Source organism: Pimephales promelas, chromosome 10 (genome assembly GCF_988280905.1).
Source record: "Pimephales promelas chromosome 10, fPimPro1.hap1.1, whole genome shotgun sequence".
Taxonomy (NCBI): domain Eukaryota; kingdom Metazoa; phylum Chordata; class Actinopteri; order Cypriniformes; family Leuciscidae; genus Pimephales; species Pimephales promelas.
The window spans coordinates 13,735,812-13,751,797 of record NC_142778.1 but is presented as its reverse complement, the minus strand read 5'-3'; the positions used below and the strand labels follow the sequence as shown (position 1 = coordinate 13,751,797).

Here is a 15,986-nt window from a genome sequence, read left to right as displayed (position 1 = left end):
TGCACAGAGAGACCTGTGGCTTTGTATCTCCTCTCAATGACACGGCCAGCCGCCTTCATTTTCCGTAACTCATCAGTGTACCAGGGGGCTGAACGGGCAAAAGTGACCGTTCTGGTTTTGACCGGGGCATGGAGATCCATAATGCTTCTGAGGGTGTTATTGTAATAGTCCACTAGATCTGTGGGTTGTGAGCAGTTTGGAGAGAGGAGATGCTGAAGGTCGGATGTCATAGTCTCATGGTTGATATTTTTCAAGTTTCTGAAGCTGATTTGGCGTTTGGGCTTGGTGAAGGGGGACGGTGAAGACATTTCCATGGAGATGGCCTTATGGTCGGAAACTCGACATCGACGGGCATCGACATGGTCGGGCATCGACAAGTTGTGTCAGATTAAAACAGTCAAGTAGTTGGAGGAATTCTGCAGCGAAACGGCAGGTGGAGGAGTTAACATGGATATTCATATCTCCTAGTACAATGGTATTGGCAGACATTGTACAGAAGGTTGAAAGAAGATTGGATATCTCTGGGATGAAAGATGGGTTTGGTTTGGGTGGCCGGTAAATAAGAAGTATTGTCGTGGAGAGAGGGTGCTGACATTTAAATGCAAGGCATTCCAACGAAGTCAGCTCAGGCAGGGTTATACTGGACAAGATCAGATCACTTCGGTGGATGACAGCCAGACCGCCACCACGCCCTGTGCTGTGGGCTTTCTGTAAATAGCAGTAGCCAGGAGGACAGGTCTCATTTAGAAAAGAATAAACTTCTGGTTGATGCCAGGTTTCTGTGATGCACATCATATCCAAACACTTTTGCAATATATGGTCATGTATGAGGCCAGATTTGTTTGTGATGGATTGTGCATTGAAAAGTTCAATCTTGATATTTGATGTAGTAGTGAGTCTCTGGATTGGCCGAAGTAGGCTGAGATCCACTCCACGTTTTCCAACCTGATCAGTGGGTAGTATCGTCATGGCAACTCCGGCGTTACTAGTCCTGGGAGTGGCAGGGCCCTGATGACGTGTTCGAGATGCGACGGTGCGCACGCGAGACAGGAGGGATGAGATGTTGCGATCAGACTGGGAGAAAACAAACTTTCGACGGCAACTTCTGTGAATATAACGGGGCCGGCGAAGGAGTCCAAGTTGTTTTATGACTGATTTGCACGATGGAGTGGTATAGATGTTGAATTCCTTCAGCTGGATGGCGGAATAATTCAGCATTATGCCGATCGTGGAGAGTGGTCTGTTAGCCGTTTGCAAAGCCTGTGATGGGCAGAGGAGAATCACCAGACACAGCAAGCAGACAACTGTGACTCCGGATGGACACCTCACGATCATTGACAGCGGGAAAAAGCCTCACGGAAACAGGCGTAATGGACAGATACGAGAATTCTCTTGCGATGGAAAACTGGTAGGTAGACAGCCGCTTGAGACGGTGGAATCCGTACAGAACACATCCAAATCCACAAAGTTTACTAGTGAGCAACGGCACTAGTAATAACTCTCTGAACGTAATACTGATCGATAAACGTTATACTATACATACCGTGACAAAAAACGGTTGCAGAGACTTATTTTAATTTTTATTGTGGTTAACGTTAGAGAAACGGAGAAGCGGCGAACAAGCCACGCCAGCGTCCTCTCCTCTCCCCTCCTCTCCAGATTGTTTTGGACCCTTCATTATCTACCAGAGCCGTAGAACAGAAAAACGCTGGGGAATTATTTTTAAGTGTTTAACTACTCGTTGCTTACATCTTGACTTGCTGGGAAGTTTAGATGTTGACGCCTTTCTCCTAGCTCTCCGTCGTTTCATATCACGTCGTGGCAAGCCCTTGGAGATCTGGGCAGACAGAGGAACAAACTTCCGTGCTGGGGACAGAGAACTGAATAAATCCTTCCAGGCGATGGAACCCAAGTTCAAGGAACACTTGGCCAATCAGCAGATTTCATTTAACTTCAATCCACCAGGAGCTCCACACTTCGGTGGAGCTTGGGAGCGTGAAATCAGATCAGTTAAGAATGCCCTGCGAGTGATTCTTGGAAAGCAGACCACCTCTGAAGCTGTCCTTCAAACTGTCTTAATAGAGGTAGAAGGCATCATGAATTCAAAGCCTCTAGGTTATCTGTCCTCAAATGCAGCGGATCCTGATCCGATCACTCCCAATTTGCTCTTGATGGGGCGGCGGGATGCCTCTCTGCCACAAGCCATGTTTGTCAGTAGTAAGCTCCTTGGGCGAAGGACGTGGCGTCATAGCCAGATTTTGGCTGACCACTTTTGGACACGGTTCATTCGTGACTATTTGCCTAACCTGCAACCCAGAGGAAAGTGGATGAGGGAAGTCCAGAATCTCGAAGTAGGGAAGACTGTTCTCATCTTCGAACCCGAACTGCCTCGGGCCTCGTGGCCAACAGGGCGTGTCACCAACGTTACGACCGGGAGGGATGGGCGTGTCCGGTCAGTGGACGTCCAAGTTGGCAGTCAGATTTATACAAGACCAGTGTCACGTTTGATGGTGCTTCCGGAGCTGGTCGAATGAGTCTTTTACCCAGGAGGAATTGATCCCAATTCCGGGGCGGCTATTAAAAGACTCCTGCCCTTCTATTCCCTTTCAACTCCATTTTGCTCTTTCCATGATACTTTGCCACCTGTCACCTGACCACGCCCACCTCACCTGTTGTCTATAAGTTGATTCTGAACCCTTTGGTTCATTCTTTGCACTTTCTCCTGGCACCATGGATGCATAGCTGTGTGCGTCTTTATGAATTACGTTAGTACATTTATTAGTTGATTGTGTTTTCTCTCTTTAAGCTTTTTTTATGATTTACTGCCACTCTGTCAACATGTGCACTGTTGATTGATTGGTTTGTTTGCCACACATGTGCCTTGAGCCATGTGTAAAGTTTTTTTTTTTTCATTATATGTTACAGCCTGTTTTATTATGATTAGTCCACTCACATTTGTGTTGTTCATTTATATAATTGTCTAATAGGTGTTAATCACTGTCACTAATTGTATTATCTCTTTGTTATTTCTTTATGCAGCACACAGACAATGCATTGACCTCAAGTGAATAAGCATGAGGCAATAATAAATACTACTGGTGTTGAAAACAAAAGCCTTTGCCTTCTCTCTACCTCATTCACTGTCCCATACCATTTGATGTCTTTTGACTGAGACTCTGTTTGCTCACCCAACCTTACTCTACCTGAACCATTCCCATAAACCTACAGTTCTTACAGTAACTATGTTACAAAGTACTTTAGTATTATTTTTCTATTTTTACCCAAAATGGGAAGATGATAGCGATATGGAGCACAACACTCAACCCTTTAATGCAATGTGAATCAACATAGCTAGTATCATATAATTGATTAAAATGATATATTTTCACTCTGTGTTAAGAAGCAACATGAAACATGAAACTGACATTTATTGTAATTTTGAAAAGTAAATCCAGGAAAGATCATTTGAATGTTTAATTTGAATCCTTTCAAAATTGAAAGCAAAGAAGGTTAAGTGACAGTCACAGGACCCATAAAAAAGAGAGATTTACAACAGTAGCCTATGAATAGAAAAAGTGTAAAAAAAAAGTAAAAAAAAAAAAAAATATATATATATATAATAATTAAGTGGGTTATGAGTTAACATTAATTAAATACTCCCTTTTTTTCGTTCTACCGATCCATTGTTGCTATTGTTACGGACCACACTTTTACATGCCTCTGATTGACAGATAAATCATGCGATCTTATTTCACCGTTGTTGAGGTTTTCAGCTTTGTACAACGTTTGTTTTAGTTTGGTTTGTTTTACATTTAGTTTAACTGTAGCCTATTGTTAAAGAGGGCGAACTTCACCATTTAATTGAGCTGTGCATGAGTTTTAGATACTTAAGTTACATTGTTCTTGCTCCATCAGTGCAATAACTGCGTCCATCTTATGAGCAGAGTTTTTTATTTACTTTTAACTGCTCAGTGCTCTGGTATCAATGAGATTACCTATTTCAGGAGTTGCTAATAATTCACTTACATTCACTGAAATATTGAAACATTAGCGATACTGATTCAAATACGAGCGCCAGTGATTGAATGTCAAAGCGTGGTTTGAACACCCCGTCCCCCAGCCGAACTGAAAGTTTTGATTGGTTTTGCCCCCCGAGTCAGACCTGTCTGTTATTGGCTGAAGTGCTTCAGCTCTATCTGTTATTGGCTGAAGTGCAGGGCTCCATACCATACCACCGCAGTAGTTTTGAAAAGTGTCTGTCAAATGTCAGCTAGCTTTGCCCAGCTCCGTTGGCACCTTTGTCATAGTGCCATAGTACTTTGTACTTTTGGTGAAAAATAAATGTAGCAAAGATAATTTATTTTTATTCTACTCAAGTAAGAGTAAAAATACCACATTTTAATTATATTCAAGAAAGTAGACAAAATAAAAAAAAATCTACTCAAGTACTGTGACGAAAGTATTTGTAATTAGTTACTTTCCACCTACTTCCACGTGATTATGTCCCCAATGAAATAATTCCTTACCAATCTAAAACTTTCTGTTCCAGTCGCGCTGGCCAAGTTAATTGATCAGCTTGGTCATCACCATTTTCCGGATCAGATTCGGACTCGAATTGATAAACTAGTAACGACACTATCACCTGTCATTATTGATTTGGAAACTGATGTTCCAAATATGGTAAGGGGCGTGACATTTCCGTCAAAAGTTTAAGGCATTTAGGCCAATCACAATACACGGGGCAAACAGAGCACACAAGCGCTTATCAGAACGATGAGCTTTATAAAAAATCTATGCGTTTCAGAAAGACGGGGCATAAAGGAGCAACAACAATGTATGGTAAACAATGTGTAAAATAATTACCTTTTTTAACCTAAAACCACGTAACACCAATTAAACCAAAAACACAAAATAATGTTATTTTTAGAACCGTCATATGACCCCTTTAAATAAGCTAATTGATGTTATTCAATCAGTCTGTGATTTTTCTAAACCTATCACATTAAGCTATTAAAGTTAAGTTATTAAAACAGTGGCAGAGAGTGAAAAATAAAACTGTTGGTCATTCATACGGGTGATGAACCTGTGCATATTTGTTAATTAAAACACTATTATAAGCCCTATGTCATGCAAGGTAGAAAACTTGAGGACTGCTCGCCATCCGCTCCATCCCCACGTTGCATTCCTTTAAAACGGCACTCAAAAAGCACTTTTATAGCTTGGCATTTAATGCCGACCCAAGAGAGACCTAAATATTTTAATTTTATGCTGTTGTGTTCTGTATCCTTTCTGTTTGGTTTTATTGTTGGAATTGTACAGCACTTTGGGCTGCACTTGAGGCAGTAGAAATGTGCTATATCAGAAAATAAACTAAACTAAACATCTAGGTGGTACCTTTCTGGTCTGGTGTAAGACAAAATGGAGTCCAAAGGAGGGAGAGGGTCAAAACCCATTCCTGGCTGTGTGGTCACTTCCTGTAAAAAAGAGAGGGGGGGTGGGGGTTGGGCAGAAATGGTTATCTAATAGAGAAGTACTACTTATAAACCAACTTAACGCAAATAAAATCAATACAGGAACGTGTGCATGTGTGTTTTAGGACAAGTTGCTTTGGATAGATAATCTGTATTTCTTATGTCTGTGCGTCAAGTAGATAATTTGGTGTGGTTGATTTTGTGGAACAGAAAGGAGACAGAGAGACGGCATGAACCCACATCTGGTTGTTTTCTGTATTTTTAAAAGGCATGACATTTTGTAGTCATTTATAATGTAGTCTATACACAAATAAAAAATGGACACTTTACCGTTTCGGATGATGTACTCTTGTCTTATCTGTATGACCATAAATAAGAGTATTCCTGTTTCCTGAGGAAAAATTCCCACGTAATCGCGCGCCGGCGTCTCGCGTACACACACAATAGTCAGTTCTAGCCTATGGTTCTAGCTCTGCTAGATTTGACATTAGAAGTCTGATCATTATCAAAGCGCGAGCCACACAAGAAAACACCGTATCCGTGCCACTGATCGCAGCGGCAACTAACACTTGATCACTTGATTTAAAAAACACATATCATGTACAGTTTTTGATGTATTAATATTTAGTAAAACACAAATCAGTTACAGTGGGGCCAAAAAGTATTTAGTCAGCCACTGATTGTGCAAGTTCTCCTTCTTAGAATAATGAGAGAGGTCAGTAATTTTCATCATAGGTACACTTCAACTATGAGAGAAAAAAATAGAAAAAAAAAATCACATTGTAGGATTTTAAAAGAATTTATTTGTAAATTATGGTGGAAAATAAGTATTTGGTGACCCACAAACCAGCAAGATTTCTGGCTCTCACAGACCTGTAGCTACTTCTTTAAGAAGCTCTTCTGTCCTCCACTCGTTACCTGTATTATTAGCACCTGTTTGAACCCAAACTCAACCATGGCCAAGACAAAAGAGCTGTCGAAGGACACCAGGAAGAAAATTGTAGAACTGCACCAGGCTGGGAAGAGTCAATCTACAATAGGCAAGCAGCTTGGTGTGAAAAAATTCAATTGTAAGAAAATGAAAGACATACAAGACCACTGATAATCTCCCTCGATCTGGGGCTCCACACAAGATCTCATCCCGTGGGGTCAAAATGATCATGAGAACAGTGAGCAAAAATCACAGAACTACACAGAGGGACCTGATGAATGACCTGCAGAGAGTGTGTGTGCAAACCTGGTGAAGACTTACAGGAAATGTATGTCATTTGTCAATGTTTGTCTCTATCATTGCTAACAAAGGTAATGTTACAAAGTATTGAGATTAACTTTTGTTATTGACCAAATACTTATTTTCCACCATAATTTACAAATAAATTCTTTAAAAATTTATCTCATAGTCTCTCATAGTTAAAGTGTACCTATGATGAAAATTATCTCTCATCATTCTAAGTAGGAGAACTTGCACAATCAGTGGCTGACTAAATACATTTTGGCCCCATTGTGTGTATATACTGTTTATATACTGTATATACTGTATATATATATATGTTTCAAACTTTTTGGCCCCATTGTGTGTGTGTGTGTGTGTATATATATATATATATATATATACACACACACACACAATGGGGCCAAAAAGTTTGAAACATCAAAATTGAAACAAAACAAAATTGAAACATCACTGCACTTTCTTAAGCTGGACTGTGATGCTATTTTCTTCTAAAACAAACTTTGTTGCATTATTTTCCTGTTATCTCTGTTAAGCTGCTCTTTAAAAAAACAAAACAAAAAAATTCTTCCAAATAAACAATGGCTCAATTACATGTCATGTCAAATTGAGTAGGTTTTGATTAATGCATTCTTACTGCCACTGTATGAAGGTGTAGCTGAGGTATGTTTCTTACTAGAGGAAGAGTGGCTGTTGCCTCCTTTATCTCAGACATCAGCACATGTCTATGGATGTTCCTGGGAGCACTCTGGTATCTTTGCTTCCTCCTGTCCAGTAAAGAGCCACAGAAGAACATCAACATTCTCACAATCTCTTTCCTATCAAAGATTCTCACACATGCATAAAAAAAGAGTCACCCAACACAAAAAGTAAGCAAAAAACATACATTTTACTTTACATTTTAAACTGCAACTTGTTTTAATATTTTTTAATGCATTTTATGTACACAAATTTTTTATCATCATTATAAAGCAGATTTCATCTTTAATCTTGTCATATGAATTATGGAAATAAAATATCTAAAAAATGCTTCTTCTACGTTCACTTTCTGTGAATGTAGCCTTGGCCAGGAGGGGTTGATGTTGTCAGATGGTATACAACGTTCACTGGGTGTTTCAATCAATCCTGAACCATAACATCTGCCCGTTATTGGGTCGGCAAAGGTGGCCAAATCACTGAGAAACAGAGAAATCACTCTTCCGTCTACAAGGCTAACGTTAGCTGTCACCAGAGTTTGAAATTCATTTCACACAAAATGTCTAGTTAGTTGGCTGTGGCGAGCAGGTCGATCGAGGGACGTAAGAGGACGGCGCGCCGAGCAAGGGTGGTGGCGTGAGTGATAATGAAAGACACCTGAGAGGCGCGCGCCGGTCTCACGTCTCGAGGAGCGAAAGCATAAAATGAGGAGCGACGAGAGCAGATCGAGAGAGAAACAGGCCTGATTTTATGTTGCTTTGTTTCTGTTGTGTGTAACGTTACAGCAGTCGTCAATGAGTGGCTGCTAGCTTATACTTTTGTTTTGTATTTGTTTATTTTACTATTAAAATGTTTAAATGTTCGCCGGTTCCTGCCTCCTTCTTCCCACAACAACAAACCCCGTTAACGTTACATTGGCAAACTCATTAGTGAATTACTCCTCTTTGGATTTATTTCTATATGGTGAATTACTGCATGATACCTGGATGTTCAGGCCAGGATGGTCAGGCGAAACTATCACAACACAAACTTCCATGTGCTCGTCTGATTCAGAGATTTCCTCCAGGAGAAAGTGCCATCGTTGAAATTCTCTGCAGCAGACGGACTCTATCTGTGTTCGTAACATTAGTTCACAGCGGAGCACAAGACAAGCACATCCAGGTATCTCATCCTTTAGTGCCGGCCTCATCGACATGGCACCCATCGCCACTGATCCTCAACATCTCGTCTCCAAACTGGCGTGGTTACTTCGACTTCCAAACAGATGGAAATGGACAATTCTCTTAATGTTTCGATCCAATTTGTTTTGTAATCACTGTTCCTTCGTTGGCCAGAGGAGAACTGGCCCCCGACTGAGCCTGGGTTCACCCAAGGTTTTTTTCCCCATTCAATCGCCTGATGGAGTTTTGGTTCCTTGCCACTGTTGGAAATGTTGGAATTGTTGGAAATGTGAATGTTTGAGACCCTGTCTGCCTGTACATGACATTCCAATGTCACATAGCTTCAGCATACTTTTAGCAGAAGTTTCGGCTGCCTCTAATCTTTTAGTATCCCTATCTGACTTGCAGTCTCTGTATGTCATAATTACTCTACACTTTTATAATAATAATAATAATAATAATAATCATTATTATTATTATTCAGAGTACAATTTGTTAAAGCCATGATGTCAGATGTCAATGGAGCAAGAGAAACACAGACATTCATGAGCATATTTCTCCTGGTCAGCATGACCTTTCACTCTATCAGGATGAAGATGGAAGTGTAATCTGATATTGAGAAGGTAAATTAAGCATCAGCAAATCCACAAACTTTAAAAAAGGCACAAAAACACAACTGTGTTCATTGGTTTCTTACTTGTTTTGGCAGTCCTCCACATAAGGGTCATGTGTGTCGACCCTCTTTAGCACTTTTCTGACATTCTCCTCCAACCAGAGCATCTGTCCGGCCTCTTTCCACAGGCTGTGACAGCGGCCCACATACAGGGACGTTAACTCTGAGAGTGCAGGAGGCTGCCTAAAGGGTGCAGCGAAAGTAAATACAACTGCATCATCACATTCATACATGCTGCTATGGCTCTGTGTCAATAAGATATCTTTGGATCTGACTACTTTAAATGCATGAATAAAGAGTGTGCAAGAGATATAATTCTTTACCCAGTTTGGATTGAAGGTCCAAAGAATGCATGAGAAGACACTGCAGCATCAGGCTGAACTGTGCATAAGTCCAAAAGGGGTATCAGTGCTGCAAAACAAATTGACACACACAACCTTAAAACACACTGAGAAATGCAGCCAACAAGCCTGAGGGACAATGCCACAAACTGTGTCATCTGACAAACCTGCATGTTAGGAGCTGTGCCCGGTTGCATAAAGCACCTTAAGTGTTATTTTCTTTAGGTCAAACCTCATACACCCTAAAAATTTCCCTTAAGTATCTATTTTCTTCCAAGGGTGCTCCGATTGATCGGCCGCCGATCATAATCGGCCGATAATTGCTTTGGGATGTATGATTGGCGGTCTCTATAAAGTCCGATCCAGAAAAGACGATCAGATGATTTAGAATTTTTTTACGCCCTGATAAAAATGGCTTCACAAGTCTGGCAATTCTACAAGGTGTGTGAAAAAGACAATTCATTAGCCATCTGCAATGCGTGTACTATGCCGTGGCCGCTTGTCAAACTGTGCAGACTCTCTGCTCAACTCGTAAATAAATCCATCGATCCACAATTTACGTTTGAGTTATTCAATGGTCTCGTGGGAGATCATTTGCCAAGCGTGTCAGAGGTTACGGAAATGGCGCCACCAGGGGGTGGCTGGCCAGAATAAATTTTAGTAGCTTCAGTTATACATTTCATCCCTAATGCACAGCAAGGCACTAGCAGGCAAGCCGCTCTAGACCAGCGAACGCACACAGTAGCCAGTACTCCCCCGAACCCCGCCCCCCTCCGTCCATGCCGCTGTTGCGCGCTCAGACAGCAACAGCTCAGCGCGTGCCCGTCATCTCTGCTGTCGGTCAACAATTTTGAAAGAGGTTAAGAAAGAAGACAAAGACTACCGGTAAGTAAATAAGTAAAAAATATCTTTAGTAAAAGAAGACGGGGAATTATGTGTCGTGACATGATTTTTAAGTGCGAAATGGTTACATACTGTTACAGCAGCTTTTTGATGCATCTTTGACACGTTTTGACATGAGTTAACGTTGTCTAGCTAACGTCGTTAGCATGTTCGTATATGTTATGTCAATTTTCAGACAATGAAGAGAAAGTCCACAGACATCTCTTCTTATTTTAAGAAGAAAAGTACAGAAGGAGGAGTGAAAGAGATAGCAGGGGAGCAACAGAGGCTTAGTAATAGTGAGGAGGAGGAGGAAGAGAAGGAAGAGGAGGATGGAGGAGAGGAACAGACGTGTCAAGGATACACAGCCAGCATTAGTGACAGAACACAATGATGAGGAAAAACAGACAGCAGCAGCCCAGGGACAGTCAGCACCATTGGTCACAGAAGCGTGGCAGGACACAGCAAAAGAAGGTGTTAGACGTGTTCCTGGACCAACAGGTGAAGTCATGATCACGTGGCCCAAATAATAAAATTGATGGGTAGCCTAGATAGTAACATCATCTGGAGAAATGTATGTTTTGTTTAGTGTGTTTCCATTAAATTGCAAGTCATGACAATCACTTAAAGCAGCTTTTTGATTCATGTTTATTAGTAGTTGAGTTTTATTAGTCTGAATAGAAATGCCTATAGGCCATTATTACAGCTATGATTGATAATTATGAGAGGTTCTTATTATTATTATTGTTAATATTATCATTATTATTTTAATATGAGAATAACTGATTTTGCCACTTGTTTCATTATAGATATCTCCCAGTCAAAAGCAGAGCAGCCCAAGCAGCCACATCTGAAAATCTTCCCCCGCACCTATCAAGGGGACAGAAGACACTGCTTTTCTAAAGACTGGTACAACACACATAAATGGCTGGAATACTCTCAGAGTAAAGACTCTGCTTACTGTTATGCCTGCCGGCACTTCAGTCTCCCCTCTTCCGGTGATTCAGTATTTACATCTGAAGAGGGGTTCAAACATTGGAAAAAGGCAACCTTCAAAGATGGGGGATTTTTAGGTCATGCCAAATCTGAAGCATATACTAATGCAATGTTAGCATGGGCAGAGCATGAAAAATCCACTGCAATCACATCCTCTCTCTCAGCCTCTTTAAATGCGGAATACAATAAATTAGTGAAGGAAAATAGAGAGTACATTAAAGTTGTTGGAGAAACCCTGCTTCTCACAGCTATGCAGAACATAGCACAGAGAGCACATAAAGAATCAGAAGGTGAGAATAAAGGAAACGTTCTCACTATTATGGGACTGCTAGCCAAACACAATCCCACAGTCAAAAGAAAAATGACATCTCAAAAAAATGCAACATATCTTGGGCATGACACACAAAATGAAATAATTGACTGTCTAGCTGAAATTGTCCGCACTTCAGTAACTAGTGAAGTTTCCCAAAGTGAGGCTTTCAGCATTTTGGTTGATGAGACAAAAGACCTAAGCAAAAAAGAACAGTTGTGCTTTGTAATAAGATACTATTACAATGGGTCAGTATGTGAGAGCTTCCTTGCCTTTGAGGCAGCAAAGCGTCTTGATGCTACAGCTCTTTCACAGAAAATAATTCAAATTTTGCAGAAGCATGGTATTGACTACAAAAACCAGCTAGTAGGGCAAGCATATGACGGAGCCTCAGTCATGAGCGGAAAAAACACAGGTGTGCAAGCACGCATGAAATCAGAGGCCCCTTTAGCTTTTTATGTGCACTGTAATGCGCATTGTTTAAATTTAGTATAAGTCGACAGTGTGACATGCATCCCTGAATCTAATCGCTTCTTTTCTCTTTTGCAGAAACTGTATGTTTTTGTGTCAGGGTCATATGTGCACCAAAGATGGCTTGAGGTACAGAGGGAGATGTTTCAGGGGGGCCCAAGAGAGTTACAAAGACTGAGAAACACAGTGGGCATGTAGGTATAATGCTTGCAAGACAGTGAGAGACAGACTGTCAACCATCATACGTCTACTAAAAGAAATATCAGAAGAGCAAAATGGTGACAGAACTGTGGAGGTAAGAGGTTTATTAGCCCAAATAGATTTCAAGTTTGTTAGCCTCCTTGTAACATTCACCAGTGTTGTCACTCCACTTCACTCCTCGCTCTCCCCCTCCCTCTTATTTCCGTCAATGCAGCCAACGTGACATGCGACAAAGCGGGAGCCGGTAAGAGGACTTTTCACGAGTGAAGGTATTATTGCGCCAAGTTGAAGTGCTCTAAAGCACTTTTTTATGGTATTCCGCCATACAATATAGTCATCAATTTGAAACGCTTAGAAAAACACAACGTTTTATTTTGTGTCACCAGCCTAGCTCGAGTTACACTAATCGAGTAACTGTGTTTAAATAGGGAAAACGAGGAAGTGTTTTGTCACTTTTCTTTTTGGCCCATATTTAATGCACTGGGCTAAGCTAAGTGCTAACATAGTTTTGCGGCAATAGAGAACGATAGAGTGCACGCACTGAGACGAGAGAGGTATGCATCAGCTCGTCTTAATTAAGGGAATAACATAGTTTAATATGAAAACCCGGTGGAGTATCCCTTTAAGGCGAGACACTACAGGTGAATAGGGTAAAATTTTAAACTAGCAGATATCACCCTGAAACTTTCCCAGTTGATTACCTACATTAAGATGAGAAAAAAATGTATTACAAGTTTTCTGTAATTTAATGTTTAAATATGCAAATGAGGCATTATCTGATTAAATATGCACTAATTTGCATATCTTTAAAACAACGAAATCTGACTATTGGATAAAGCCAGGTTTAATTTTTTTTTTCATTGTGTTCATATAATAGATGGGGAAAAAATTACAGAAGGATTTATGGATATCTACTTTTGTTATCCTGTAAATCAGAATATACCATCAATAGTCTTAAAAAAATGATTTTCGCCATGTTTTTTGGGATAAAATGTTACATAAATCAGGCTAGGAATAATATATTTACAAATCCCTCTGTAAATGTCTTCATAATATAACTAGGTACAAGACTGGAAAGTTTGGTGTATATAGGTGCTACTGAAGTGGAGATTTCAGACTTTGAGTATGAGAAAAAAGTAATTTTAAGAAAACAGGCTTTAAAAATTTATATTCTAAAATTCCACACATTTCTACATGAAAACATTGCTAACAAGCAAAATAACTGGCCAAGTTATTGTTTATAACAATTTACATGAAAAATGACAACTGAATAAAACAACATTGCCAAATAAGCAGCCACTGTTGTGTTGCGTGCGCTTCATCTTTATTTATAGATTGGCTTCCCATCGACAGCTTGCGTTCAGATGCGCTTCCCGAGGGCATTTCACAGGGTAATACATCACTAATTTTCCTTTTCCCCCTAGCAAGTGACAACTGCTGTAATCTTTTCGATGACTGACATGAAGTCATTTTCATTCATTCATTCAGAAAGTCCCACGGAAAGCTAAACCAAATCAGCAAGCGTCAAAGCATACCATGTGACGATTGACGAATCACGTTAATCCCCGAGGTAAACAAATCCCCACTTTTGCTTCCACGATTGGATGTTGATTAAAAGGAAATGACCATATTTGGACCTGACAGCATTGGAAAGGAGAGAGATGTGCTTTGTATGTGATGACAGGGTGTATGCAGCGATCGCGGAGCAGCGCAATCATTTAGAACGCAACTTTTGTTGAATTTATGAGAAATCTACAGGCGCAAACTGACAAAGTGTAGTAAAATAAAGACCTAAATATGTATTTCAGACTTTTTTTCAACACAAGTCTAAGAGAATACATGTTATTGAAGTCAAATATCCCAAAATCTCAAAATTGACCAGTGGAAAAAAAAAACGATGTTTTTGCCTGCCGTGTCTCGCCTTAATTCAGAAACTTTAATTTTTAGTTTTTTCAATAACCACGCATAAACAATATTCTCTCGAAAACTACAAACATGTACATACATGTTGCTCACATATTATGGTAGCACTGTTTCTGCTAAATATAGTGTAATTTCACCTGTGTCATTAATAGGTTTATAAGCAACTGAAAAAAGCACAAATCTCAGGTCATCTCAAAACATCTCAAGGACCCCAAATACACCCTAGACCTCAGAGGGTTAATTACAAATAAATGAACAAAAATTTGCGTTACATTTAAACTTGTGAATACCTTTACCCATTAACACCTGCACACCCCCTTTCAAATATCTTGCTTCCTACGACCCCCACTGTTCTTTTAACTTCCCTGTTGAGAACCACTAGTGTAAGGCCATCATTCACACACACAGGTCTTGATGTTTTTGAGAACAAGTGGTGGGCTGTCATATTCAGTTGCTTGGGTACCAGGAACTTGAAGGTCACGGAGTCCTTGTCAGCATCAAGCTTTATTTGTGCTTTGTGATGCTTCTTTGCCGTCAGAGGACCGGTGAAGCATTTTTGTTCAGAAAGAGGGACAAATTTCATTGGAGCAGTTAAAAAAACTCTAGATTCACAGTAGCGAATTACTTGGATATTTAACGCCCCCCTCCCACCCCTCCTCCCCTCCCCTGTAATACCTAGGTAATTTACTCACACCACATCTAATGGTATCCTCATGTGTTGTTGATAGCAAGACAACAGTAAAATTATGAAAGCAATTATGATAGTCGTAAAGGGGTCATGATATGGATTTTTGCATTATTTTTATAATTTCCTTAAGTTTAAATAAAAGTGGGAAATGTCAAAGTGATTTGAAACTCACCCCCAGGAAACATGATTAAAGCGTTTTGCAGGAGCACATTGGATTTCTGCTTCAGTTGTTGGTTCTCCACAGGTGAAATGTCTTCCTGTTGGCTGAGGTGATAGTAGGAAAGAGCCACAGAAAAGGAAAAGTTTGGCAGCTGGGACAGATTTCGATGGACCTGAAACAGCAGAAGTGCAGAGAAAGTCAAAGTAAAAGTATCATAGTATGAAGAGTGTATTATTTAGGAACTGAGGACAACTATTCAACAAAAATATTTTTTGTATACAAAGATATTTCAGTAACTGGTCAGAGATTAAAACCTACAAATAAGTACAGTGTATTTAAAGTTATACACACCAATGGAAGTAAAAAAATAAAAAAATAAAAAAAACATTAACCATGCTTGCATTTTAATGCATTGTATTTTTAGGACTTGCATTGTTTTTTGGCTAAAATTCAACATGGTTGAACATTTAAGCTATGAATATTTCAATTCAAAGCATTTCAAACACATTTTCATTTTAAAAAAATCAATAATCCATATTCACCTTTCATTTCACTTCCAAAATATTCTGTTGAAACTGTTTAAAAACACAACCTATAATATTCAACAGGCAATTTTCGGTCCATTTTATTTCGCTTTACAAATTCGCTTCCACAAATTCAGCGTTTCCAATTCGACAGTAAATTTAATATTGACATCCAGGAACTGCCGGAAAAGCAGTAGAGGTAGAGGAGGGGGTGCAAGCAGGAGGTGCAAGCGCGTGTGGTTTACAAAGACCAGAGAAA

At 40.0% G+C, this 15,986-nt stretch overlaps 1 protein-coding gene across 2 annotated transcripts in view; it reads right to left on the bottom strand.

Moving 5' to 3' along the window:
• tcf25 (TCF25 ribosome quality control complex subunit) overlaps positions 1 to 15,986 on the bottom strand; it is a 229,729-nt gene that overhangs the window by 41,259 nt on the left and 172,484 nt on the right. For both annotated transcript variants that reach the window (XM_089135406.1, XM_089135407.1), the window contains 5 exons: positions 15,216 to 15,375; positions 9,555 to 9,642; positions 9,256 to 9,414; positions 7,379 to 7,469; positions 5,395 to 5,474 (listed from right to left, as the gene is read on the bottom strand). In XM_089135406.1, coding sequence (XP_088991532.1) covers positions 5,395 to 5,474; positions 7,379 to 7,469; positions 9,256 to 9,414; positions 9,555 to 9,642; positions 15,216 to 15,375 — 578 coding nt within the window. The remainder of the gene's footprint in view (positions 1 to 5,394; positions 5,475 to 7,378; positions 7,470 to 9,255; positions 9,415 to 9,554; positions 9,643 to 15,215; positions 15,376 to 15,986) is intronic.